The 27,740-nt window shown below is 44.9% G+C and overlaps 1 protein-coding gene across 4 annotated transcripts in view; it reads left to right on the plus strand.

Annotated features, from left to right (window-relative positions):
• Positions 1-27,740, plus strand: part of EMID1 (EMI domain containing 1) — a 421,712-nt gene that overhangs the window by 251,254 nt on the left and 142,718 nt on the right. For all 4 annotated transcript variants that reach the window (XM_069214563.1, XM_069214564.1, XM_069214561.1 and 1 more), the window contains exons 5-6: positions 7,305-7,366; positions 7,965-8,112. In XM_069214563.1, coding sequence (XP_069070664.1) covers positions 7,305-7,366; positions 7,965-8,112 — 210 coding nt within the window. The remainder of the gene's footprint in view (positions 1-7,304; positions 7,367-7,964; positions 8,113-27,740) is intronic.

The following is a 27,740-nucleotide window of genomic DNA, read 5'->3' on the forward strand; positions in this document are numbered from 1 at the left end:
AAAAGTAAGATCTGTAGGCAGCCTGACCATGTCAGGGACTGCATAAAACAAGAAGTTCAGAAAATGCTTAAACTGGGAGTGGTTGAGCACTCTGAAAGTCCATGGGCTTCTCCTGTGGTACTTGTACCAAAACCTCATTCCAAAGATGGAAAGAAGGAAATGAGATTTTGTGTAGATTATAGAGGTCTCAACCAGGTAACTAAAACTGATGCTCACCCTATACCCAGGGCAGATGAGCTAATAGATACACTGGCATCTGCCAAGTATCTAAGCACCTTTGATTTGACTGCAGGGTATTGGCAGATCAAGTTATCAGAGGATGCTAAAGCAAAAACTGCATTTTCAACCATTGGAGGGCACTACCAATTCACAGTAATGCCTTTTGGGTTGAAAAATGCACCTGCCACTTTTCAGAGGTTGGCGAATACAGTCCTGCAAGGGTTGGAGGCTTTTAGTGCAGCATATCTAGATGATATAGCTGTCTTTAGCTCTACCTGGGATGATCACCTGGTCCACCTATGGAAAGTTTTGGAAGCCCAGCAAAAGGCAGGCCTCACTATCAAGGCTTCAAAGTGCCAGATAGGTGGTTTATCTGGGACACCTTGTAGGTGGAGAACAGATTGCACCACTTCAGGGGAAAATCCAAACTATCATAGATTGGGTTCCCCCTACAACTCAAACCAAGGTGAGAGCCTTCTTAGGCCTCACTGGGTACTACAGGAGGTTCATAGAGAACTATGGCTCCATAGCAGCCCCTCTTAATGACCTCACTTCAAAGAAGATGCCTAAAAAGGTATTGTGGACAGCTAGCTGTCAGAAGGCTTTTGAGGAGCTAAAACAGGCCATGTGCTCTGCACCTGTCCTAAAAAGCCCCTGTTACTCCAAAAAATTCATTGTCCAAACTGATGCATCTGAATTAGGGGTAGGGGCAGTCTTATCACAACTTAATTCTGAGGGCCAGGATCAACCTGTTGCTTTTATCAGCAGGAGGTTGACCCCTAGAGAAAAGCGTTGGTCTGCCATAGAGAGGGAGGCCTTTGCTGTGGTCTGGGCACTGAAGAAGTTGAGGCCATACCTGTTTGGCACTCACTTAATTGTTCAGACAGACCACACACCTCTACTTTGGCTAAAACAAATGAAAGGTGAAAATCCTAAATTGTTGAGGTGGTCCATATCTCTACAGGGAATGGACTATACAGTGGAACATAGACCTGGGAGTACCCACTCCAATGCAGATGGACTCTCCAGATATTTCCACTTAGACAATGAAAACTCATCAGGTCATGGCTAGTCTTATTGTCCTTCGTTTGGGGGGGGGGGGGGTTGTGTAGGAAAGTACCATCTTGCCTGGCATGTTACCCCCATATTTCATTGTATATATGTTGTTTTAGTTGTATGTGTCACTGGGACCCTGCCAGCCAGGGCCCCTTTGCTCATAAGTGTGCCCTGTATGTGTTACCTGTGTGATGACTAACTGTCTCACTGAGGCTCTGCTAACCAGAACCTCAGTGGTTATGCTCTCTCATTTCTTCCCAAATTGTCACTAACAGGCTAGTGACCAATTTCACCAATTTACATTGGCATACTGGAACACCCTTATAATTCCCTAGTATATGGTACTGAGGTACCCAGGGTATTGGGGTTCCAGGAGATCCCTATCGGCTGCAGCATTTCTTTTGCCACCCATAGGGAGCTCTGACAATTCTTACACAGGCCTACCACTGCAGCCTGAGTGAAATAACGTCCACGTTATTTCACAGCCATTTACCACTGCACTTAAGTAACTTATAAGTCACCTATATGTCTAACCTTCACCTGGTAAAGGTTGGGTGCTAAGTTACTTAGTGAGTGGGCACCCTGGCACTAGCCAAGGTGCCCCCACATTGTTCAGGGCAAATTCCCGGACTTTGTGAGTGCGGGGACACCATTACACGCGTGCACTATACATAGGTCACTACCTATGTATAGCTTCACAATGGTAACTCCGAACATGGCCATGTAACATGTCTAAGATAATTGAATTGCCACCCCAATGCCATCCTGGCATTGGGGAGACAATTCCATGATCCCCCGGGTCTCTAGCACAGACCCGGGTACTGCCAAACTGCCTTTCCCGGGGTTTCACTGCTGCTGCTGCCAACCCCTCAGACTGGTTTCTGCCCTCCTGGGGTCCAGCCAGGCTTGGCCCAAGAAGGCAGAACAAAGGACTTCCTCAGAGAGAGGGTGTTACACCCTCTCCCTTTGGAAAAAGGTGTCAGGGCTGGGGAGGAGTAGCCTCCCCCAGCCTCTGGAAATGCTTTGATGGGCACAGATGGTGCCCATCTATGCATAAGCCAGTCTACACCGGTTCAGGGATCCCCCAGCCCTGCTCTGGCGTGAAACTGGACAAAGGAAAGGGGAGTGACCACTCCTCTGACCTGCACCTCCCCTGGGAGGTGCCTAGAGCTCCTCCAGTGTGCTCCAGACCTCTGCCATCTTGGAAACAGAGGTGCTGCTGGCACACTGGACTGCTCTGAGTGGCCAGGGCCAGCAGGTGACGTCAGAGACTCCTTCTGATAGGCTCTTACCTGTGTTGCTAGCCTATCCTCCTTCCTAAGTAGCCAAACCTCCTTTTCTGGCTAATTAGGGTCTCTTTTCTTTGGGGAATTCTTTAGATAACGAATGCAAGAGCTCATCAGAGTTCCTCTGCATCTCTCTCTTCACCTTCTGCCAAGGAATCGACTGGTGACTGCGCTGGAAGCCTGCAAAACCGCAACAAAGTAGCAAAGACGACTACTGCAACCTTGTATCGCTGATCCTGCCGCCTTCTCTACTGTTTTCCTGGTGGTGCATGCTGTGGGGTAGTCTGCCTCCTCTCTGCACTAGAAGCTCCGAAGAAATCTCCCGTGGGTCGACTGAATCTTCCCCCTGCAACCGCAGGCACCAAAAGACTGCATCACCGGTCCTCTGGGTCCCCTCTCAGCACGACGAGCGTGGTCCCTGGAACTCAGCAACTCTGTCCAAGTGACTCCCACAGTCCAGTGACTCTTCAGTCCAAGTTTGGTGGAGGTAAGTCCTTGCCTCCCCGCGCCAGACTGCATTGCTGGGTACCGCGTGATTTGCAGCTGCTCCGGCTCCTGTGCACTCTTCCAGGATTTCCTTTGTGCACAGCCAAGCCTGGGTCCCCGACACTCTAACCTGCAGTGCACGACCTCCTGAGTTGTCCTCCGGCGTCGTGGGACCTTCTTTTGTGACTTCGGGTGAGCTCCGGTTCACTCTTCTTCGTAGTTCCTGTTCCGGCACTTCTGCGGGTGCTGCCTGCTTCTGAGTGGGCTCCTTGTCTTGCTGGGCGCCCCCTCTGTCTCCTCACGCAATTGGCGATATCCTGGTCCTTTCTGGGCCACCGCAGCATCCGAAAACCCTAACCGCGACCCTTGCAGCTAGCAAGGCTTGTTTGCGGTCTTTCTGCGTGGGAACACCTCTGCAAGCTTCTTCACGACGTGGGACATCCACCCTCCAAAGGGGAAGTTCCTAGTCCTCTTCGTTCTTGCAGAATCCACAGCTTCTACCATTCGGTGGCAGCTTCTTTGCACCCACAGCTGGCATTTCCTGGGCATCTGTCCACTCCCGACTTGATCTTGACTCTTGGACTTGGTCCCCTTGTTCCACAGGTACTCTTGTCCGGAAATCCATCGTTGTTGCATTGCTGGTGTTGGTCTTCCTTGCAGAATTCCCCTATCACGACTTCTGTGCTCTCTGGGGAACTTAGGTGCACTTTGCACCCACTTTTCAGGGTCTTGGGGTGGGCTATTTTTCTAACCCTCACTGTTTTCTTACAGTCCCAGTGACCCTCTACAAGCTCACATAGGTTTGGGGTCCATTCGTGGTTCGCATTCCACTTCTAGAGTATATGGTTTGTGTTGCCCCTATGCCTATGTGTTCTCATTGCAATCTATTGTGACTGTACATTGCTTGCATTGCTTTCTATTGCTATTACTGCATATTTTTGGTATTGTGTACATATATCTTGTGTATATTCGCTATCCTCATACTGAGGATACTCACTGAGATACTTTTGGCATATTGTCATAAAAATAAAGTACCTTTATTTTTAGTATATCTGTGTATTGTGTTTTCCTATGATATTGTGCATATGACACCAGTGGTATAGTGGGAGCTTTGCATGTCTCCTAGTTCAGCCTAAGCTGCTCTGCTAAGCTACCCTTTTCTATCAGCCTAAGCTGCTAGGCACCTCTTCTACACTAATAAGGGATTACTGGACCTGGTACAAAGTGTAAGTACCTTTTGGTACCCACTACAAGCCAGGCCAGCCTCCTACAAAGACATCCCACACAAATGTCATAAAAGTTTAGTTTGGGATACTGTGAAAATTAGTATTTATTAGAGAGAAGAACAATGTTGAAAAAGGGTACACAGACCCTGCTCCTTACTTATCAAGAAAACTGGAGAAAGGCTCGGCTGTTGCTGCTTCGTAGTTGTGGTATAAGTTGGCAGAGTCTCAGCAAGGACATGTGTGGTATCTTCCAAGGGAGAGAGGGAGCACTGGTTAGTGTCAACGGCATGGACACCTGTGCCCCATTCACTGTCCAGCCTAGTGTGAATCCACCGACTTTGTTGCACAAGCTGAGATCCAGAAAATTCTAATCCGATGTGTCATCCAGCATACCAAGAACCCTGACAGTAATCCTGAAGTGATCCCCCGCACTTGTGATACTTCACGCAGAGCCATAACAGGATCTAGCCTTCCCCTAGCCACTGTTATCCTTCACTACACAATACATTAACTTCCTGCAACCTTGCAGGCTACTGTCCAGTGTGACTCACCTCTAAACAATGCAAAACACAATCTAATACATATTGACAGATTTCCTTAATTCCAGTCATCAAGAATCTGAGTACCGTTAAGGGCGTCCAGTTTTGAAAAGCACCGTGGGGCTATACAAATGGCAGGAATGCACTGTACAAATGCGCTTAACATAGCATAAATAACATCTTAATGCACTTTTGCACCATTTCCCGAATCCTGAATGGGGTGACTTGGGTGGTGTGCAGTCCTAATTTTAGAGAGCTGAACTAATTGTTAAGTTTATTCATCTGTGCACATCCTCATCCAGGAGCCAGTGAGGGTACTCTGCATGTCACTTTCCTTATATTAGCCTCTGGGAGGACACAGCTATAAGGGTTTCCAACCAGAATTTCAGAGAGGGGGTGCAGTTGTCAATGTTACATCACTGAAGTTAAAAGGACTGTGAAAAATACAAGTGTTTTTTGCAAAAAACAAATACAACAAATGAGCCATGCCCGTTGAGTGGGAAAGTGGTAAAGGGTGTTATGTAGCCAATGGTGCATTTTGGAGTACACTTGCATTTATATTACTAAAGCATGGTGTGGTAGCACACTGTCATTTACAGACACCACATTTTACTTTGAAATGGCGAAAACATTTCACATTGACATGCCATTTTATTAATAGAACTATATAACACACAAATTTGTAAAATTCCGGTTTCAGCAAACATTTACTCTTTGCTCTTCACCAAGTGGCTTGATTTGCTTTGGTCTGATTACAATATTTTATTCCATCAGAATTACAAAAGCGTGCTTAATTATGTTTTTTTTTAACTGCTGGTGTTTTGAAATATTTGTAGAGTTCATGTACAGGTATTTACATTTTGATATATGCTCACACTCCCTGTGCCACAGCCAGATTGAAAGATAGTTCACTTTAGAAAATCTTCTAACTTTTCAGCTTGAGAAAAATATAGCAATCTTCAAGTTAAAAGAATAAGCAAGCAGTTAGTCGGAAAACATAGCCTGGCATCTGACCTCTGTTCTTTACAAGATAAAAACCAAAATTAAAGCTATGTTTATTGCTCATTCAACTTCTGAACTCCAGCAAGATTATTTTTAGGGCTGCTACCGCACCCCTACTTCCAGCGTTTATGTATGTTGTTATGGATTTTCCCACGCAGGGTCATCACCTGTAGGCGCATAGGAGCAGTGGTCGAAGTGCTTTGAAAAAGTTATAGGAACTATGATTCTGTGTGCAATGAGGGTGGGGTTAGTGAACGTGTGGGTCGTGGATAAAAAGAACAACATATTTTAGATCTATTTTGATGGGATTTCGCTTTCAGGTAACTGCATATAAAAAACACACACACACCTTAAATGAAAAATAAATGCAAGATAAATAAATCAGTTGGAAATGCACTATTTCAGCTTTTGAAACCTCTGTTCGTTAATGTGATCACTGCAGAGGTCTGTGTTTGTGACCACGGAGCCACATAATTTAATCTCACTTGGTGCAGTAGAGAATAGTGATGTGTCCAATTAGTGCTACGAGGTCCCACCCTGAGACATAAAGCACAGTGAATATGTAAGTCATTATTTTAGTTAATTCCAAACATGATTGGGATGTTTGTGAAGGGAGCGTGTGGAGCATATGGGGCTGATTGCATTGCTGAGAGTGTTTTAAGATGATTCTCGTTTCCGCTGCTAAATTTGAGATCAAATTGAGGCAAATGCTCTGATTGAGATATCACATCTCAGTTCCAAGCCCTTGTAGGTCGCCTCTGCCCAGAGAGTGTAGCGAGGCCTTTACTACTGCCACAACTATGGACCAAATTTGTACCGCAGAGGTTACTCCGAGGGGTCTCTCGGCCCCTAGGCGTTCTGCTCTGCGCACATGGATTATTATTACAGTGGGGCAGATATCTGAAGACACCTGTTTGCCAACAGGCTGTTACTTACATGCACCCCTTTCATTCTGACGCTTCCTTCTCTGAGCTGCCTTTTCATATCTTATTGTCGTGTGTCAGTGTCTCTTCGTGTTGGCTGCAGTGATATAACATCCCCCATATCCAGATTCTTCCTAGCTTTTGTCACATTATACCTCACAACCATCCCAATTAAGGAGGTATGTCCACATCTTGAGGCACAGAAGCGGCCGCCATTTGTGTATTTTTTTTCCAGGTCCTTCTTAAAATGTATTCTGCCCACACGTTTTGATTTCACACGTGAACCCCGTCCCAATTTGGGTACTCTGTTGTCTCTCGTTAACATTTTTGTAGTATTTTGTTTCTGTATACATGTAGATAGTGGTGTGTTTTTTGTGGTCCTGTATTGTATTAACATCTATTACCTCCAAGCTACTGTTACATTTATCGCCACACCCAGACTGTATATTCCAGTTAGCCACACGGAGTCTCTCTTTCGCTTCACTGAACAATGTCGTTAAAACGATTGCGTTTATTTAACTTGAAATGATAAACTTTAATATTTTTTTCTTCTGCTTTATTTTACAGGTTGTTTGAACTGCAGCCGAGCGGCGGAGATGTCGGAGCGCCTCACAGCTCTGGAGGCCAAGGTAAGTGTGGGCCCGGGATCCTGTGGGGCAGATCTGAATGCACAGTGAAAGCACCAGCCCCTCATTTTGTGTAAGGTCATCCTGAGGTCACAGTCTGAAAGGTTAGACACAAGAGCCCAGCTAGCAGTGTAGGTTAGCTAATAGCGAAATTTCATCGTGGTTTACAGTGACTAAACCAAGTTAAGTAATGGCATTTAAAATCCATTAAATCAACATATGCCCAATTAACATTCTTCCATGTGAGATATTCTACAAAGCTGTCTGGATTTCGCTGTCAGTTTCAGCCACCAGGATGGCTCACTGAGCTGAACGCTCGCCGCCCACGTCCGTAATTGACAGGTCACGAGCTTTCAGCTGGGCGAGTACCTCTCAGTCTTCCATCCTTCGAAGGTCGACAACTTAAGTACCTTTATACTAAATAATAATAGCACCTGTTATTTACTAACGTGATAGGAGTACTCTGCCTCTAAATTCTGGCCTCCTAGTTTGGCAAGACTGATTAAAAGTTCCAATCACAATGCAAAAGCTGATTGCGTGTCAAGGAGTTTGTTTTAAACTGGAGGTGCCATCTCCCCCTGGTGTTTCCCGTCTCCTGCAGGTGGCGCTGATTTCGGTTTCGGACTCTGTGAGCCCTGCACAAAATCACGGGCATCTGGTGGCCAATGCAGGAGTTGTACCCTCAGATTCCGTCCAGCTTTGGGGGTCTCCAGCTGCACACGGCAGTCCAGGGGTTGAAGGAGTGAAAGGTAAGTGGTGCGTGTGCCCTGCTCCATGTCTTTGGTGTTGAATGCCTGTTTAGTTTGGGGCTGGTCTCGACGGAAGGCACATTGCAGTATAAATGCTGGAATTTTAACATATCAGTCGCAGCTACTCATAGCCAGAATTCGCAAGGATGTTCTGGGCCTTTGAGTCTTCATAGAGTCTGTGGGCAAACTTGTATCAATTACTTTAGGGGCGGCTCGGAGGAGCTTCGCCACCCTCCTCCCCGACCCCCCCCTCCTCGCCAGCAGCAGGAGCTGCAAACCTTTAAAAATATAACAATAATAAACAACATTTATTATCATTTAATTTTTAAAGGGGCGGGGACACGGGGGTGACGAGCACCAAGGGGAGTGCACAGAACAATCCCCTCAGTGCGCATGTATGTTTGGCCGCCTGTCTCGGGCCGGCCAAACACACATGCACACAAGGGCTCTCTCCAACAAGCTCAGGCTCCCAGTCTGCGTTGGAGCACCCAGCCAGGGCGCTCCAGCCAATAATAACGCCTCTTTGAGCAGCATCATGATTGGCCAAAGGGCAGGCTGGGTGCCTGGAGTGAGGCGGAGAGTGGCGGCGAGGTTCAGGTAATTAAAAAAAAATATATATATATATTTTTTTGTGTTATTCCCCCCATCCCTTTGCCCAGTCGCCAGCCGCGACTGATTAATTATACTAAATGGAAAGGCCTCTCTGAGCAGCTTGCAATAAATAACATTATTGAATGTTGTTGTAGGCCCAAAGAGAATAGGAATCATAGACTTCATATGATCTACTAGCCTTTGTCAGTCATTCTCAAATAACTCCTCTTCTTCAGCCAAGACTTTAAAAACACATGAACCTTGTGAATACCGCTATGCGCCAGACTGGATCCAGATATTTTTTTCAGCCATTTCTTTGCATGCTGGTAGGCGTCTTTGAGCGGCTCCATGTCAGGTTCAACCCTCCCTAGAAATTATGTTGGGGCCACAAATAACTGCCAGCTCTGCATGTCCGCACCAGTTATTTCCTTTCTGCGCCTTCCAATTCGGATCGAAAGCTCACTCCCTCTATTCTAGCACTGACAGAATTTTTTTTCTTCAAAATTTTCCAATGTACAAGAGGCATGTCTCCTGCCAAAACTACAGGATTTAAACCCTGCAAAGATTGCCACAAACTGATGTCAGTGACAGACTTCCACAAGGTCTATCTCTGGATGTCTGGGCTCCTTGCATGATTCACAATCATGCAACAACTGCATTCAGATGAACACAAAGGCTATCAGAAATCTCATGGTCAAACTCTACATTGCAGAACACCTAAGAAAAGATTTCTAGGCCCGATCTTGGTCGAAGTCAAGGATGCATTCCTGCTCTCAAAGCCGTTCCTGAGAAAGATAGTTGTTCCACTGCATATCAGCAGGTAAGGGCAAGTGAAATTCAGAGTCTAAAAAGAATCATAAGAAGTTTAAGTGTGACTCCTCTTCTACCAGCCACGCTCGTCTTGAGAAGCCACATGGATGTCGGCGTACCCCATGAACTTGGTCCTGTTCTCCTGCAACTGAGCTGGTCCCTCTACTTGGCCCGATTCAGCCCAAATCCCAGGGCTGTCGTTAACACTGCAACAGATCCAAGCCTTCAAAGAGGTCATGTTATAGATTTTTGCTAACCTTCTGGATCCCTCTGGTGCATCTTTGGGCCACGCAGATGTGAGGAGGACTCAAGTCGGGTTACCACAGGCCAATCCATCCCTGACACCAACTGTACCTCGACCTCAAAATACGGCCTGCCCAGACATTGGGCCTATGCCTGCTCAGACTCCTCCAGAGCTCGCACTGACACCAGAGGAAGAACCTATAGCCCTATTGGACTCAGAAGGAAACCCGCAGCGACCTCAGCCAAGGTGGCACCCACCTAAATTCCAACCCCAGTCAGACTCTAAAACCACTTTACCATTACCTCAACGTTCTTCTGACCTGAAACGTGATGATGATGGAGATACTGAGTTGCATCATTATGATGTGGAAAACATATTTTGGGACTTACAATATGCAAGTGGCCTGGACACATCCCCTAACACTGCCCTCAAGTCTCCTGGCCCCTCCACTGAGGAATCATCCTCCCTCACAGTGGTGATCAGGAGAGTGGCAGAAGTCCTCAACCGCCAGTTTTCTTCAGTGGAGGTCAAAATGGATGTCCTCACAGAGGTCCTGCATTTAACAATGCCCTACCAGACACACTACTGGCCACCTGGGCAAAGCCAGAATCTTGCCCCCAGCAAACAGCAGTTTGCTAAAAGACATAGGACAGCTCCGGGAGATTCCTTTTTCCTCCTCCGGCATCCCATACTGGATCGCCAAATGGTACAAAACTCAACTAGCAGGTTGAACCCAAATTCTTTCCTGACTACACCTCCAGACAGGAAGTCCAAATTAATGGATGCCTTTGGGAAAAGGATGTTCTCCTCCTCCAGCCTCGCCTTTATATCTGTTAACACAAGTACTCTGGGGGTTACTCACATGTGTTGTGGGGCAAGTTGAGCGCATCTTGCCCATGGTTACTGATGACCTTCGAGCCAAATCTGCAACAAATCATACAAGAAGGTCAAGACACAGCGAAGTACATGAATAGGTTGGGTCTGAACACTACCGACTGTTTGGGCAGGGTAGATGGTACCAGCGTGATGCTCAGATGCCACACATGGATCAGATCCACAACTTCTCCAGTGATGGTAGTCTCTCCAGACTCAGCCCTGGAGCGCATACAAGAGAGTCAGGCTACAACACGGTCTTTCTGCACCTGTGCAGCAGTTTCCCTGGTCATAACATCCCTTTTGAGGCAATGTCAACTCCTGCCTCTGCAACAGCAGTCCTCCCAAGTCTTTCAAAGTAGAGGTCAGGGATTCGGCCATCAGCAGCAAGGTCCTCGAGTGCAACACACTACTTAGTCCCCGTACCACCTCCTGCTGCTTCAAAATCCCTTTAGTATGCCCTGCAGGAAGAACTACTGGATGCTGAAGGCGGACTCACCTCAAATAGTTGCTAACCACTTCCAGACAACAGCCAACCAGTTAATATCTTTGGGTTTCTCCATCAGTGTTCCAAAGTCACACCTGACAGCTTTGCAAAGGCTTCCATTCATTGTTGCCAACCTGGACACTGTGCTGTAGCAAGCCTTTCGTCTGCCCCAACACGTCCAGCACATTCAGGCTATGATCTTGATGTTTCAATCCGTGACTTGAATCTCAGTGAGAGCAGCTTAGAGACTTCTTGGCTGCGTGGCCTCCTGTATCTTGCTGGTGGACCACACCATGTTGCACATGCGGGCTCTACAGTGGGATCTGAAGTCGCAGTGGGTTCATCATCAATGGAATCTGTCTGACTCCATTCAGATATCACAAGAGACTGTGAAAGACCTAGGGGAGGCAGCTTGCAGCTGGTCCGGTTTCAGACCCTTCTCCCTACCCCACCCATAGTTAGCAGTTGTGACTGATTCATTGTTGTTGAGTTCGGGAAGTCATCTAGGAGTGGTTGTGATCATAGGACTCTGGTCTCCGCTGGATACCCACCTCCACATCAGTCTGTTGGAGCTGCAGGCAATTTCATTGACACTAAAAGCCTTTATCATGTCCATCAAGTGCAGGCCTCGAAAAATCACAAAAATATTACTAGACCTGCAGGTCTATTAACTTGAATAATCTACTGAACCATAGCTATAATGTACTTGACCTGTAAACAGATCTCAATTGTGTGATCCTGAACAAATATTTTAGTTTACAGTCGCCTTTTTCTTCATTCTCACATATGAGTGCACCTTCAATTATGTTAGCTCAGCATTCCTGCTGTACAAAAAAGATCTTTTGTTTCATTAAATAGACTAAATGTTTGCTTCATGTATAAAAAGAATCTAACCCACATATATTTGATACATGATCCATGACTTGCCTCTTAGTTTACTAATAGCATTGCCATCAGGGCAGTGTTTCTCAGTTTATGTTTAAACAGTCACTTTTAATAAATATATTACTAAAACATAATGTGGTAGTACACTGTCATTTACAGACACTAACTTTCCAAGAAATGTCAAAAAACCTTCCCACTAACTTGCAGCTTTAATGATAAAACCATATAGTGTATTAACAATCTGTGAACATTGGATTTCCGAAAACGTATTTATTCTTTGCCCATCATATCACCAAGTAAAGGGTTCTTATTTGTTTTCATCCTATTGAAATAGTTTTTAATTACACATAGGTACAAAAAATGGGCTTTCACAACTACTGAAATATATTTTGAAATATTTGTACAGTTGACTTACTTATTTAAATATTTTGTGTTAGGAAAAACCTGAGACCCTACAGCCTTTCATTTCACACTCTTTTCACAGCAGGTCAAACAGTTCACTTTACAAAATCCTGCAACTATGCAGTCAGAAGAAACATTAGTTCGAATACAAACTGACGTTTGCCCTCTGTCTCTGAACACAGAGCAAATGTGACAAGACCAGAACAAGATTTGAAGGAGTCTTTATTGCTCCTTCACTTTCTGAATGAACAGAACACCTGTTTTTTGTCAACTCGCCAGAAGGGGCGTGTAGGTCCCAAAAATAGCTTGACCTGATAAAATATCACTTGCCATAGCGAGTGGGGGAGTAGGTTTTTCAGGACCTGAAGTGGGAAGAGTTACAGGTTCTCACAGACGACACTACCATCTTGCGGTACTGCAACAAGCAAGGCAGAGTGGGTCGTGGGTCTTGTGCCAGGAGTCTATATGCCCCTGGAACTGGTTGAGTCATAAGAGCATTTCCTTAATTGTACACCACCTGACAGGACCTCTAAGTGCCAGTGTAGATAAACTCATCCAGTGTTGCCTATCGGACCACGAATGACAGCAACACTCAGAGGTGGTGCAGGATGCCTTCTAGCAATAGGGAGAACCCTTGCTTAATCTTTTTGCCACAGCCAAGAATGCATAGTAGAGTTCCCAAGGCTTTTCTGTCTTAGAGTTGCTTTTTGGTTCAAATGAAGTTTTTGACTTCCAGTCTCTACCTCTCCTGCCTAAAATTCTAAATAAAATCAAGAACAGCTGGGGCCAAGTTATCCTGGTAGCTTTGAAACTTCTGACCATGGGCACGTGTGCTATGACCTGGTTGTGATTTTGGAATGACCTTCTGTCTCAGCGGCAAGGCAGGGTTCTGCATCCAAGCCTGCACAAATTACACCTCCATGCTTGGAGATTAGAGCGGTGACCGTTGACTGCTTTTGACCTCCCTAACAAAGTAGCAGAGGTCGAAGTGGGCAGTACCTGTGGGTCTTGATGTGCCCATACTTTTTTTAATTTAACAGAAACAGTTGCCCTACTTGTTAAAAGACAACCATCCGTGGATGGTTAGTTCCAACAGTTGAGATGCCTCAGCTGACGGGGAAAGAGGGAATCTCCAGTGCAGTGAGGAAAAGGGAGGGACCCACAGTTAAAAAATAAACAAGCCTTCTTGCCAGGGTGCCTCAAAGAAATGTAAACATGTGCAATTGGTTGATTTTCAAATATAAATGCTTCTTGGTAGCCAATATATGCTTTAATTGATGGAGCCACTTGAAGCTTTGTGATGACAAAGATGTATTCTTGTTGAGAGGACACTTATAAAAATGTTTGCCCTAGGTGATGTCTGGTTGTGTATTACTAACATCTTTATTTTGAAAGCACTTTTATATCTGAAACCTAAATATTTTTGCACATTTTTGTGGCCGCCTATTGTAATGCAAGTTTAAAATAATGACATATATTCAAAGAGCTTTCGGTCACAGGCTGTGACCTCAAGACTCTAAAAATGCACAAGTCACTATTTCTAACTGTCCCAACCAGGATTCAGTTCTGTGGCTCTTGGTTTACACACACAGACATCAGCAATTATCACATTAACCAATAAAGGCTTTGTAATATAAAATAGTGCATTTCCACTGATGAGCTCAACTAGCATTTTGTTCTTTAATTAAAGTGTGTTATTTCACATGCAGTTACCTGAAGGTGAAAGGCCACCAGCATAGTTACAGAATATTTGTTCTTTTTACCCATTCCTTTGACCCTGCTCCTATAGTTACTGACCCCACTCTCATTGTACTCAGGATCACAGTTCCCATATTTATTTTAATGCACTTTGACCTCTGCCAAGTAGTAAATGCCATTGTGGTGACCATCTGGCCCTCCACCAAAATTATTTATGTGGGACACTGGGAAACTTTTGTTGTTTGGTGTTTTTTGCAGCATATTAAACCATTGCAAGCCCAGTAATCTGATGTTTTCCTGTTCTTCCTTTCTGAAGCTCAGTACGGCATTGCTTGGCTTCTGTTAAAGGTTACTTTTCTGCCTTATCAGCTTTTCTACAAATAACTGATCATTTAAATCATCTGTTGTGGTGCATTTTCCAAAAAGGCTAACCCATGTGTTTCTGCCAGAACCTTTTGTGATACCCTGGTGGGATCTGAATTTGGTTCTCACATTTATATGCAGCCCATTTGAGCCTGTGCACAACTGCCCTCTATGGTTAATAATCCTGAAGAAGGTGTTCCTCATAGCAATCATGTCAGTTTGTTGTATGGAGATATGCTAACACTATGTCCAACAATGTTTACTACCTAATATCCAGACAAGCTAGTGCTAAGAACTAATGCAACATTCCTCCCAAAAGTTGTGATGTCTTCTACATTGGGCAGTTTACCACTATGCAGGCATTCTTCGCCTCACCTCATCCATCAAAGGAGGAAGAAAGACTCCATTGCTTGGATCCAAAGAGAGCTTTGTGCTTTTAAATCAATCGCAGCAAAGAACATTGAATGTATGATCAGCTTTTTGTGGGGATCTGTGGGACAAAGAATGGAAAAGCAGCGCTGAAACAAACCATGTCCAGATGAATTTTGCTTTGCATTAAGAGTTGCTATGAATTGGCCACGAAACAATCCTTCTAGCTCATTCTACCAGAGCCAAGGCTGCTACCATCGTGCTGGTGTGCAGGGTGCCTGTCTTGGACATCTGTCAGGTCAGGGTGTGATGTGGATGTTAGTTCACATGTTCACAAACCACTACTGTCTGGATCGACAGGTCAGGCTAGAGGGGCACTTTGCCCATTCAGTCGTGCAAGACAGTTTGGGCTGAGTCACTCCATACAGGCACCACCTGGGGGGCTGCTTTGGTATCAGTTCACAAGGTGAGGAATCTGTGGTTAGAAGTAGTCATCAGAAAAACAAGTTACTTTCTGTTGGTAATGCTCTTTCTGGGAGATACTCTTACTGCAGATTCCTCACCAGCCATTCCTCCTCCCCGTACTATGGAGTGAACTCTTTTTTTTCTGTGATATTAAAAAGGTTCCAATTAGAGATCTGCACACTGTCAAATCTGATAATTGAGGGCTCTGCTTCTCACAGCGCAGACAAATAGAAAGAAACTGACATCGTCACACGGAGGTGGTGGTGATATGTGGTCCTCTAGCCATTTCTGGGGAGGGATGAACCAGACACAGAGCCACACAACATCACCTACTGGCATGCCAGGTGATTGCTAAGAAAAATCTCTGGACCCAGGCTCGTGCCTAGAGGGTGTTCATACGGTGAAGAATTTGCAATTAGACAGAGTATCCACCTGCAAGAGCGTGAACAATGGTAAGTATTGTGTTCGTCCTGACTTCTTGCGAATCTCTACTTGCAATTACCATTACTCTGGCTAATGTGTGTGAATCAGAACAGTAAACTAATGCGGTGTCCATCTTCTGTTTCTGATTTACATTCAATTACTGAAACATACATTTACCATTCACATGCAGCGTTAACGTCAGATTCTTTATGCGAAAACTGTTGTCGATATGGAAAGGAAAAAAAGTTGATGTAGTATTGATGTGGAAAACATTTTGATGACATATGCAGAATCCATCACTTGATACATTTTGCTTGTGAAACATTTTCTTGAATTTGTTCTTTCCACTGCAATTTGAAGGTTTCTCGGACATTCACAGATTTCTGTGTCATTTCTCCCTTCTTCCTCAGTAGGCTAACCTGTGAACCAGGATGACATTTCACAGATGGTAAATAGCAAAACAAGCGGATCATCACACTTCTTTTGCCTTCCCATGTTGTAAAAAGACAAAAATAAATTGCCTACGTCCGGTAGTAATAGAAAGCTGAAACGTTCTTTAGGGGTGAGGCAGGAGCAAACACATTTAAATGAATGAATAAGTAGATTCATCAATATAAATAGCCACAAAAGTATCATTGAAAATATTGGAACCATTGCTTAGCATGGCATTTGGATGCCCAGCACAACGTTGTACTCATCTCCCATCAAAATAAACGCTTTATTTACGACTCCCGTGGCTGCATCTGCATATCACACTGGATGTCGGTGACCACGCAATGACCAAACGGTGAACTGGGTGTATTGCAGGGACAAGCGGATGTAGAAGGGGTGATTGGCGAAAATTGTTTTGAGGAACTACAGGTGTTACAATTTGTTAAAGGTGCTGTGCGGATTTTAAATAAAAAGGGATTGGGGATAAGGTTTAATGGCAGGTAAAGGAAAGGTCGGTATGCACTGGGAGACATTAATGTTGCATTGTTATTAGTTAGGGAATCGTAGAAGGAATTGTAAAGGCCAGAACTGGAAAGGATAAACGATGAAGGGTAATGTGGTTATGAGATATGGGGAGTTTAGGAAAAATGACAGGGGCTGTGGAGAGGCAGTGATTAGGGTTGCCACATGACTGTTTTTTACTGACAGAACCATCATTTTAACGTCCTTGTAGGTACAAAAAATAGGAAAATTGCTTAAAGTCAGTAATTTGTCTCCTCATCAGTACATACATTAAACGGTAAACATAAGAAGAAAGTACTTTAAAGTGTGTTCTAAAGCTCCGTTAATGATCCATGACTGATCATTTATGTAAACAAAGACAGGAAACAATGCTAAAAATGAATTAGAAAGACCATGTTAAAAATTATTACAGGTAATTTTCTATAAAGATATATTTATGTATCATGCCCAGACTTTTGCAGAAACTTAAAAACGGAGCCACAAAGGTGACAACCCTAATGCTGAGACCTATGGGGCTGAAGAAGGAACATGAACCGAAGAGGTGGGGTTTAAAAATAGGAGAATCGATGGGGTGGTACTGGGGGATATTGAAGTTTTTTCTCAATTCACGTGGGCTAGCCATACAGTTGGGAAATATTTTTTCCTTCTGACTGAGAAGGTATGCCTAGAATACAGGATCCGCATCTTTTAGTTCCAACTGTTTGTGATGTTAACCAAAGTGACCTCAAGCAGCGGAGGCAATTAAAAATGTATCTTCCCAAACAAAGGGCCGTATTTATACTCTGGTTGCGCCGAATTTGCGTCGTTTTTTTAGACGCAAATTCGACGCTAAACTAACGCCAACTAACGCCATATTTATACTATGGCGTTAGACGCTTCGGGCGCCAAAGTGCCCGGAGTGTGCGTCATTTTTTAGCGTGAACCCCTTCCTTGCGTTAATGATAAGCAAGGGAGGCGTTCCCGTCTTAAAAAATGACTCCCAGGCCTTTACGTGGTATTTATACTCCCGGGCAAAAGAGACGCCCGGGAGTGGGCGTGGCCAAAAACGGCGCATTTGCGCCGCTTTTTAACGCCTGGGTCAGGCATGGCGTTAAGGGACAAGTGGGCTCAAAATGAGCCCAGAGTGCCCTCCCCTGCCCCCAGGGACCCCCCCTGCCACCCTTGCCCACCCCAGGAGGACCCCCAAGGCTGGAGGGACCCACCCCAGGGACATTCAGGTAAGTTCAGGTAAGTATTTTTTTTTTTTTTTTTAATAATTTTTTTTGGCATAGGGGGGCCTGATTTGTGCCCCCCTACATGCCACTATGCCCAATGACCATGCCCAGGGGACATAAGTCCCCTGGGCATGGCCATTGGGCAAGGGGGCATGACTCCTATCTTTACAATGATAGGAGTCATGTTGATGGGGGATGGGCGTCGTTAAAAAATGGCGTAAGTCGGGTTAAGACGATTTTTTTTGCCTCAACCTGACTTGCCCCATTTTAAGACGCCCTAACGTCATTTTTTCCCAACGCCGGCGCTGCCTGGTCTACGTGGTTTTTTTCCACGCACACCAGGCAGCGCCGGTCTGCTTGCGCCGGCTAACGCCATTCCATAAATACAGCGCCCGCATGGCGCTTCAGAATGGCGTTAGACGGCGCTAAATTTTTTGACGCTAAACTGCGTTAGCGCAGTTTAGCGTCAAAAAGTATAAATATGGGCCAAAGTGTTTATCCATTAGGCACATATGGCCGTGATCAGATGCACTGGCTCAGTGCAGAGCCGAGCTCCTTGTTTTGGGTCTGGATTATCTAAAGTTCACATGTATAACTCGTAATTTCTCCGAGTTAATGCATGACCTTTAGGCAGAAAAAGTTAGAAGTGGTGGGAAGGGAGTGCCTCTCTCTGTATCCGACTTCTTCAGGGGTGTGGCTTCAGGGGGTTGTTTGGGGTGTTACACCTTCTAATAAATGTATTTTCTTATAAATAGATGGGTACATGTGCTTTAAGTCGGGTATTGTGAGATGTCAGTCAGATTTTAGCAGGAATATTTGTTTGCATACAACAAAAAACGCACACATACTCCGTTTGAAAGTCCTAAAAAATAATTGTTATTTTACAGAATATTTTGTTTTCTCTCAGTACTCCTACCAAACTGCATTGCTCACCCTTTCCACTGCCCCTTAGGCCCCTCTCATGCACCCTGCTTGCAGTGGCAATCGCCACAAATCTCAAGGGCAGGGGCAGGCAGTGGGAGGGACGTAGGGTGTGGGAATAAAAAATAATTTTTAAAAATGTACCTGTTCCCGTCGCCGCCTACCGCTTCACTCTTCTGCTCTTCTTCTGATGTCCCAGCATTCACTGGGACACCAGCACACGCTCCCCAGCAATCCTGGCACTGGTCTCATGTTAAACCTAGCATGAAAGCAGTACGAGGATTGGTCTGAGCGGCTTGTTCGACCACTCAGACACTGTATGGGAGTCTGTGCAGTTTGTCCAACCTGTGCTACACAGCCGGGTTGGAGAAACCTAAGTGCGCATGTGTGTTTGGCCTGCCTGAGACAGCCGGCCAAACATACATGTGCACTTAGAAATGAAAGGACTTCACTTCCCCTCCCCTTTCCACCTCCCGTGGCCCAGCCCCGCCCTGCACATGCTGAGGCAGAAGATTAAAAATAAAACGATAATGATATATCGTTTTATTTTTCAGCTCCTGGCTTAGTCAGGGGGTGACGCTCCTTCGCCATTGCGAAGGAGCCAACCCTGCGGCTTGTCATATAATGTATTTGAGCATTAAATGCCAGCCCGATTGTGGGAAAATCTGAAGTACACCCCTCTTTGCCCCCCATCCCCTCCACCACCGTAATCTTACTGACCATGCTATGCCCCTGGACTCATTCGATCTAAAGTTTCATGCATTAACTCGGAGAAACACGGCATTTCAAAAACAGGCGCTGGGCTCTGACCTGAGTGGACACAGCTTGCCATGATGATATGGTCGGGGTGTCTTCTGCCCTGCAGAGGGTCAGAGTTACTCAGGGAGGAAATGAGTCGCTTCAGAACAAATTGATTGTTTCCTGTCACTGTCCAGGAAGAGCAATCCACGAGGATTCTGCTGGGAAGTGGAGAGGAAAGGGCAAAGATATATGGGATTGGTCAGGAAAAGGCTAACTTCCGCCTCCGGCCTCCCACCACCCCTCCATCAGTAGGGGCATCTGCAAAGTGATGCCTTATCACCTGCTCTCAGTGCATAACTCTTTCTAAAGATAGAGAGCCGGCGACCGCCAGGGCAGGACTGAAAGAAAAAAATAGCACCTTAAAAATGAGCAGTGGAATGACATAAAAAATGTGTCCAAGCTCCAGCAAATGGACAAATACGAGAAGAGGAAGGAAAGCCCCCACAACCTAATGAATAAATAGCAATCCAGTATAGTGAGAATGAAGCCAACCAATGGTAAGCAATGGGTGGAGACTAAGCTAACAATATGTATCACAGAAGACAGTGCATGCACTGTCTATACAGCCAAACCACAAAAGGGGTGTCCAGAGCAAGCAGCAGAGTTTAATCTGACAGTATGGGTGGTATCACGTCCTGAAACGAGAAACAACCAGAGACAGAAGCAGGTTGTAATCTGAAAGGGAATGTGGTACTAGGCCCAAAAACAAAAAGCGTGTAGAGCCAATAGCAGGACGTAATCTGACAGTGGTGGTAATAGCACATTCAGAATTACAAAGTGCCCTGAGCCTACGAGGTGTTGGACTGACAGTGAGGGTGGCACCACATCCAGCAACTAGAAATGTTGAAAGCCTAAAGCACAGTTTATTCTTACAGCTGAGGTGTAGCCACATTCAAAAACAAGAATGTTCTAAAGCCAGCAGCAGGATGAAATCTGATAATAAGGGTGGTAGCATATACAGAAAAAGCAGTGCCCTGAGCCAGAAGCAGAGTGTAATCTGACTCTAAGGTTGGTGCCACACCTTAAAACAAGAAATAACCAGCTTTGGACTGCAGTTGAGCAGTGGTGGTGGTAACACATCCAGAAACAAGTTCTGCCTTGGGCAAAAATTATATCTTTGGCTGCTTGGCCTCCCTCCCTCAACCCCCCTGTCGTGTGCCCTTTTTTTGCAATTTTGGGTAGTTCGCGTTTAGGCCTCTATAACTTTTTTCCACATAAGCTATCCCCACATCAAATTTGTGTCCTTTTTTTCCAGCATCCTTGGGATTCTGAAGGTGCCCAGGGATTGTGGATTCCCCTGGAGGGGACTGAGAAAATAGTCAAAATATAGCAACACTTTTATAATTTTGAGAAAAGTAGGAAAACAGTGCTCCAGACAAGTGTCTGTCCTTTCCCTAAAAATGGCATCCAAGAACGGTTTGCTGAACTAAAGTCACAATCTTTCCAGCTTTCAGGAACATGCAGAGCTGAATAATAAAAAAAATTGTACCACAGTTTGAATATTTTTCTAAGAGGTAGTCTATTTTCCCTATTTTTTGTACTCTCAACCTACTTCCAGTTTGTGGTGGAAACTAGTTTGAAGGGGAGGTGCGAGTAAGAACAATGCTCGTGGCAACCCAGCAATAATTTGTAGCTGCTAAGCACTAATTAAAAAATAAATTAAAAAAAGAATCAGAAGAGCAAGGAAACTCTTGCACTCCATGCTGTGCTGATATCCATCAGAGAAAGTTTCATGCATTCAGTAATGGTCTTTCTGATGGATACTCTTATCTCCCTGCGGACCATCCCACCAACCCCTTTTCTGGAGAAAGTGTTAGCACCATTTTCAATATGATGCCAAGCTTGTAATCGACTGCATCAATTTACAAATAACACACTCTAGACATACACTTCGAAAGTCATAGCAAAAACAGAATAGAAGAAACATTGAGGTGACACTTCTATCACAATATAACTCCATTGACATCATCCACAACTCCTCAACTGACACTGAAACAGAGAAAACACCAACTACCGGTGCCGGAGAGCTTTTTCAGAAGATTTCCAGATCCAGTCTTGTGCCATGGATAGTCAAAGGGCAGAGACATTTAAAGGCATGGGCAAAGTGGACTCTGGCCCAGGGCCTCAGCCTTTAAGGGGGTCCCCAGATAGAGTTGGCTCTGCTCTGCAGAGAGTCTTACCGTGGTGACCTTGATTAATTCTTAAACAGATTGTTTTGAATACTGTTTTCCTTTAACATATTTTTAATGAAGGTGATATGTGTCTGTATTACAGGCATTTTGCAGAGAAACTTGTTTGTTTCATGCAACTTCATAAAAAGTTTAATTTATATAAAAACAGAACCTCATATATGAGGAATGGAAGAGTGTCACAGACATAATTTGCAGTAATATTAGTGTCCTGCGGCTGTGTTACAATATTGGAAACACATGTCACTATCCCTGAATTTTAAATGAAAGCACATTTAGAATTTGGACGAGTGTGCCTTTGCACTGTTGGTGACCTGGCCAAAGAGCGCCTGAAAAAACTTTAATTGGATCATAAATTCAAAGCTGTTCCAAACAGGGTCTCCCAACATAGGTTTGGCTTAGGGCCCCCAAAAGCCTTAAGATGTCCCTGTCAAAGGTAAGGAATCTGCAAGTAGATACAGTATCCACCAGAAATATTGTTACCATAAGTACATAACGTATTCTTTCTGACCAGCAGCCAATGAGGAGTGTATAGATGAGGGAAATACAATCACATTTTCAAATTCCCAGCAGCAACCTAGCTGCAGCATTTGAATGCTCTGTAATCTGTTCTCCCATTTCTGTAGGAGCTTGCGGAAGACTGCAGTAATAAAGTCTTAAAATGATTGTGGCTTGGATGCTATTTCACCAGAAATCCCTCAGCAAAAACAAGAGTGTTTTTTTCCATGAGCAGAGGTAGAAAACTGCAAGTGGAAGTTAGCATAGAAATAGGCTCTTGAAAATTTAGACTGGTGTTACAAATGACCCCGGTGTGGAAAATGAGCAGTTAGCTCTGGACAAAAGCCAAGAGAAAAGGGCCAGCAGCCATCATTCCAGATGGATTCCTTGCCAAAACCAAGAACTTCTGTTTTAGAGGAGTTTAGAGTAAGAGCATTATCACACATCTATTTAGCAACATCCATCATATTGTTTCTAAAATTAGCTTTAAACGATGACAGATTATCCTATAAGCCGCTTATCATCAGCGTAGGAAAAGTAAACAAACCGTAATAACAAATGACTGCAGCCAAAGAGGCAACATAAAGATTAAAAAGGGTGGGGCTCAAAATAGAGCAATATGGTATCCTACAAGTAAATGTTTAAAGTCAGAGCTGAAAGGAGGAACGAAAACCACCTGCTCTCTACTGTTGCGAAAGAAATGGAATCAGTCAAGGGCAGGGCCTTCACTCCCAAACTTGCCAACCTATGGAGGAGGATGTTGTGGGAGACCATGTCAGAGGCAGCTGACAGATCAAGAAGAATCAGAATAGCAGAATTTCTACAGTACAGCCTTAGACTGATTTCGTTTAGAGCTGAGATTAAAACTGATTCCATACTATAACAGGATCTAAATTTGGATTGATAGGTATCATATATTTTGAAAGCCTCCAGACATTTCACCAGATGCATATTAATATGGGATTCTATGATCTGCAAATGGGCCAGAAGGAGAGAAATATGTTTGAAGTTAGAGATATTTCATCAGAGAGTGAGCCAGACATATTTTGCAGGTCCTTGCTAGCTGTCCAAGAAGGTCTGAGTGACTCCATACTTCGAGACTGCTGAGAGAACTTAGTGACAAATTAGTGAAAAGGGGTAATCCGCCTTACTACCTGTCCACAGAGAACTCAAATTGAAAAACGAGAAAACATACCTGGCTTAGCAAGCACTTGGGAGCAGTGAAGCTTGAGAAGCAGACTCATAACCCCAGGCGCAATCGCCCCAGTACCAGTGAAGCATTTTGTACCTGTCACCTGTCCTGTAAAGTAGTGAGTTTTTTGTGTGTCTTAAACTATTTTTTCTTTAATAAAGTAAAGCACTGGGTTGGACAAAGTATTATTGTGCTGCTTTGATTGTCGAGTTCTGAACTTGTGCACCACACACTACCACCCCTAGAAAGCCTGTGACCGCTAAACATTGTTACACTGAGAGTCATGTGCTTGGCTTATTTTGGAAGAGCAGAAGTAGGACATCCCCAGGGGCATCGGAGGCAAACAACTCCAGCCACCACAGCTGGGGCCCAGTAGCCCTTGCGTGCTCTGGGGCCTTCCCTAACTGGGTCTCACACTTGGGCTACAGCATTATGTTTTTCCTGGGTTCCTGGCCTTACTTTTATCTCTATTTTTGTCTTTATTCCTAGCGTCTAGATGCTTCTGTGAACAATGCGCTTAGTAAAAAAAATGGGAAAAAAATTATTGTAATAATTAAGATTTAGCATCTGGTGTTAAGTTAGAAGATTATGCGCTTTGGATTTCTTTGAATTCCTTTTAATTCTTTCATATCAGTCAGCAGCATTTCACACCATCATCCTAAAATAGCTCGATTCCCTTGTTGTTGATAGAAATTATTCCAGACTGTTGATATTTAACCATTCAAACTCTTCCACCTTCTCTTCCTTTGGGTGTATAAAAGAGCTCTAATTATTTCTTCACTTCAACTTTGTTAGAAATGAGGTCTCTAGTTGGCAGTGGTTGCACCCTGTCCAAGTAGGGACCCTCACTTTAGCCAGGGTAAGGGAGTCACACACCCAAGATAGTCCCTGCTCACCCGCCGTGGAAGCTAGGTACAAGCAGTCCGGCTTATCTCAGAGGCAATGTGTTAACTATTTGTACACACACACACACAAAAACACAGTGAAAAAACCACTAAAGTACTCTACATCAGTTTAGACAAATAGCCAATATTTATCTAAGTAAAACAATACCAAAACAACAAAAATCCAACATACACAAGCAAAGATATGCATTTTTAAAGATTGAATCCCAGTAAAGCACTTAGAAACACAATAGGGCCTGCACAGTTCTTAATGCATAGAAACCTATTTTATGGCAAACTTCACAGTCCCCAAAATGACAGAGCTCATACAGTAGATCAGTTAAGTCAGTAACCCAGCCCGTGCTGTGCTAGGTTACAATTTGCACACATTAAACTTCACTGCTAGCACTGATTACACATAAAGACGAGCAGAGGTTCTTTCTATATGATTTCAGTGATCCAAGGGTGCTCAAAGGGAGCTTTCACCCAGCTATGGTGGTGCCCTTCGAGTTAGAGAGCAGTGAAGTTTTTGTGAAGCCAGTGGGACCCACCCTGATCCCAAGCACATTAATATGAATTAAATGACTGCAAGAAGGGAGATTGAGGATACTGGCTCCCAAATTGTACAGATGGGAATTTCTGGCAGTTCATAAACTGTATAGGATTATGGCTGCTTCTGAGGCACTTATTCTCCGAACTGTGGTGGGAGTGTCCTCAGTACCACCATAGCTGCATGGTTGTCAGTTCCAGCTGGATGGAAAGAATTAATATCTGGCCTGCCGGTACCATGACAGTGTAATTCTCCACCCTACCCACCCCCTTTCCTACTTGTGTTCCTAATTTACAGAGGATTTCCTTCTGGTGTTTGGTGGGAAACATCTGTCAACTGACTACTCTCACCCATGACCTAAGCACGCTCTGCTTGCATGAGGAAGCACTGGGAGATTTGCAGTAAAGCAATTTGCAGCATCAGTGTGTAGGACTCTCAGTAAAATACACTGTTCCTACCGCAGCCCTTGCACATGTCCTCTCACATGCCGTCTACTGTCCCTACCACAGTCCTTTCACATGCGTGTGCCCTCTCCCCTTGCACACATGCACATGACGTATTTCCCAATAGCCTGATATTATTTGACCCGCGTCACCTTATGCTGTGATCCGCTTTGCTATCTCCTAGTGGGCTAGGCAGAAGGCAGGCTCTGGCAGCACACAACTGGGGATGCCAATTCACCAAAATCCCAGGTGTGGCTAATTGGCATCATGTGGCACTATGGCTCCCCATTGACATTATCCTATTTCCTCTAAGGAGGCAAGGGAGAACGTTAGGAATAACAAATACAGATAGCAAACAGTGTAGTTCCTGCCAGTGCCTCAGTGGTCCCTGAATACAGGGATAACACGTGGAGTGCTGGAGGTTCCAACGTGCGATCAGCAGTAGCAGTCGCTACTCCTGGAATCCCCAATTTAGATGCATGGCACAGGATACCAAAAAATTCAGCTTGAAAGATTTACTTAATTTTCAAATTCTGTTCAACACTTTTTTGCTGTCTCAGAATGTTACGCTTTTCCCCTGTTTTTTTATTTGTTTTTTTTTTTATTTTGCTGGGTCTGATGGCTAGTGCACTCATTTATTCACTGCAGTGATCTGTGTTTGACCAGTTAGTCAGATGTTGCATTTCAGCTGGGTCCGTTCAGCTTTGAATTCGGTGAGGTTAATAAAATGAGTAAAATTGAAACTGGTAACAATAAACATCTTTTATACAGCACCAAGATACAATACAAATTAAGTTATCAGGGTTATTTCAAAAGTATAAGTAGGAAGTTGGCTCTGTATATACTATTTCAAAGTAAGAAATAGCATGCACAGAGTCCAAGGGTTCCCCTTAGAGGTAAGATAGAGGCAACAGTAGATAATTCTAATGCTCTATTTGTGGTAGTGTGGTCGAGCAGTAGGCTTATCAGAGGGTAGTGTTAAGCATGTGTTGTACACACACAGGCAATAAATGAGGAGCACACACTCAAAGACTTACTCCAGGCCAATAGGTTTTTATATTGAAAAATATCTTTTATTAGTTTATTTTAAGAACTACAGGTCAAGATTTACATTAAACACTTTAAATGTAAGGTACTTCACTTAGATACTTTAGGAACTTTGAATGAAAGCAATATCATGTACAGTCTTTGTAAAAATGACAATAAGCTATTTTCAAAGTGGACACAGTGCACAAATCAACAGTTCCTGTGGGGAGGTAAGTAAAGGTTAGATTATGAGGTAAGTAAAACACTTACAAGTCTCAGTTCTGGGGCATAGGCAGCCCACTGTTGGGGGTTCAAGGCACCCCCAAAGGTACCACACCCGCAGCTCAGGGCCGGTCAGGTGCAGAGGTAAAAAAGGGGCCCAAAACACATAGGCGCCTATGGAGAGCAGGGGTGCTCCGGCTCCAGACTGCCAGCAGGTAAGTACCTGCGTCCTCAGGGGGCAGACCAGGGGGGTTTTGTAGAGCACTGAGGGGGACACAAGTAGGCACACAAAACACACCATCAGCGGCACAGGGGTGGCCGGGTGCAGTGTGAAAAGCAGGCATCGGGTTTTGTATAGGTTTCAATGGAGGGACCTGGGGGTCACTCTAGCGGTGCAGGTAGGCACGGGGGGGGGCTTCTCGGGACAGCTACCACCTGGGCACGGCAGAGGGTTGCCTGGGGGTCACTCCTGCGTCAAAGTTCGGTTCCTTCAGGTCCTGGGGGCTGCGGGTGCAGTGTTGGTTCCAGGCATCGGGTCCCTTGTTACAGGCAGTCGCAGTCAGGGGGAGCCTCTGGATTCTGTCTGCAGGCGTCGCTGTGGGGGTTCAGGGGGGTCATCTCTGGTTACTCACGGGCTCGCAGTCACCGGGGAGTCCTCCCTGAGGTGTTGGTTTTCTGCAGGTCGAGCCGGGGACGTTGTGTGCAGAGTGTAGATTCTCACGCTTCCGGCGGGAAACGTGAAGTCCTTGGAAGTTGCTTCTTTGTTGCAAAGAAGTAGCTGGTTTTGAACAGGGCCGCTGTTCACAGGAGTTTCTTGGTCCTGTAGTCCAGGGCAGTCCTCTGAGGCTTCAGAGGTCGCTGGTCCCTGTCAGATGCTTCGCTGGAGCAGGTTTTCGAAGTTGGAGACAGGCCGGTAGAGCTGGGGCCAAAGCAGTTGTCGTCTTCCTCCTTCTCTGCAGGCTTGTAGGTCAGCAGTCCTTCTTCTTTCTTCAGGTTGCAGGAATCCGATTTCCTGGGATATGGGGAGCCCCTAAATACTGAATTTAGGGGCGTGTTTAGGTCTGGGAGGACAGTAGCCAATGGCTACTGTCATTGAGAGTGGCTACACCTTCTTTGTGCCTCCT

Source organism: Pleurodeles waltl, chromosome 11 (assembly GCF_031143425.1).
Source record: "Pleurodeles waltl isolate 20211129_DDA chromosome 11, aPleWal1.hap1.20221129, whole genome shotgun sequence".
NCBI lineage: Eukaryota > Metazoa > Chordata > Amphibia > Caudata > Salamandridae > Pleurodeles > Pleurodeles waltl.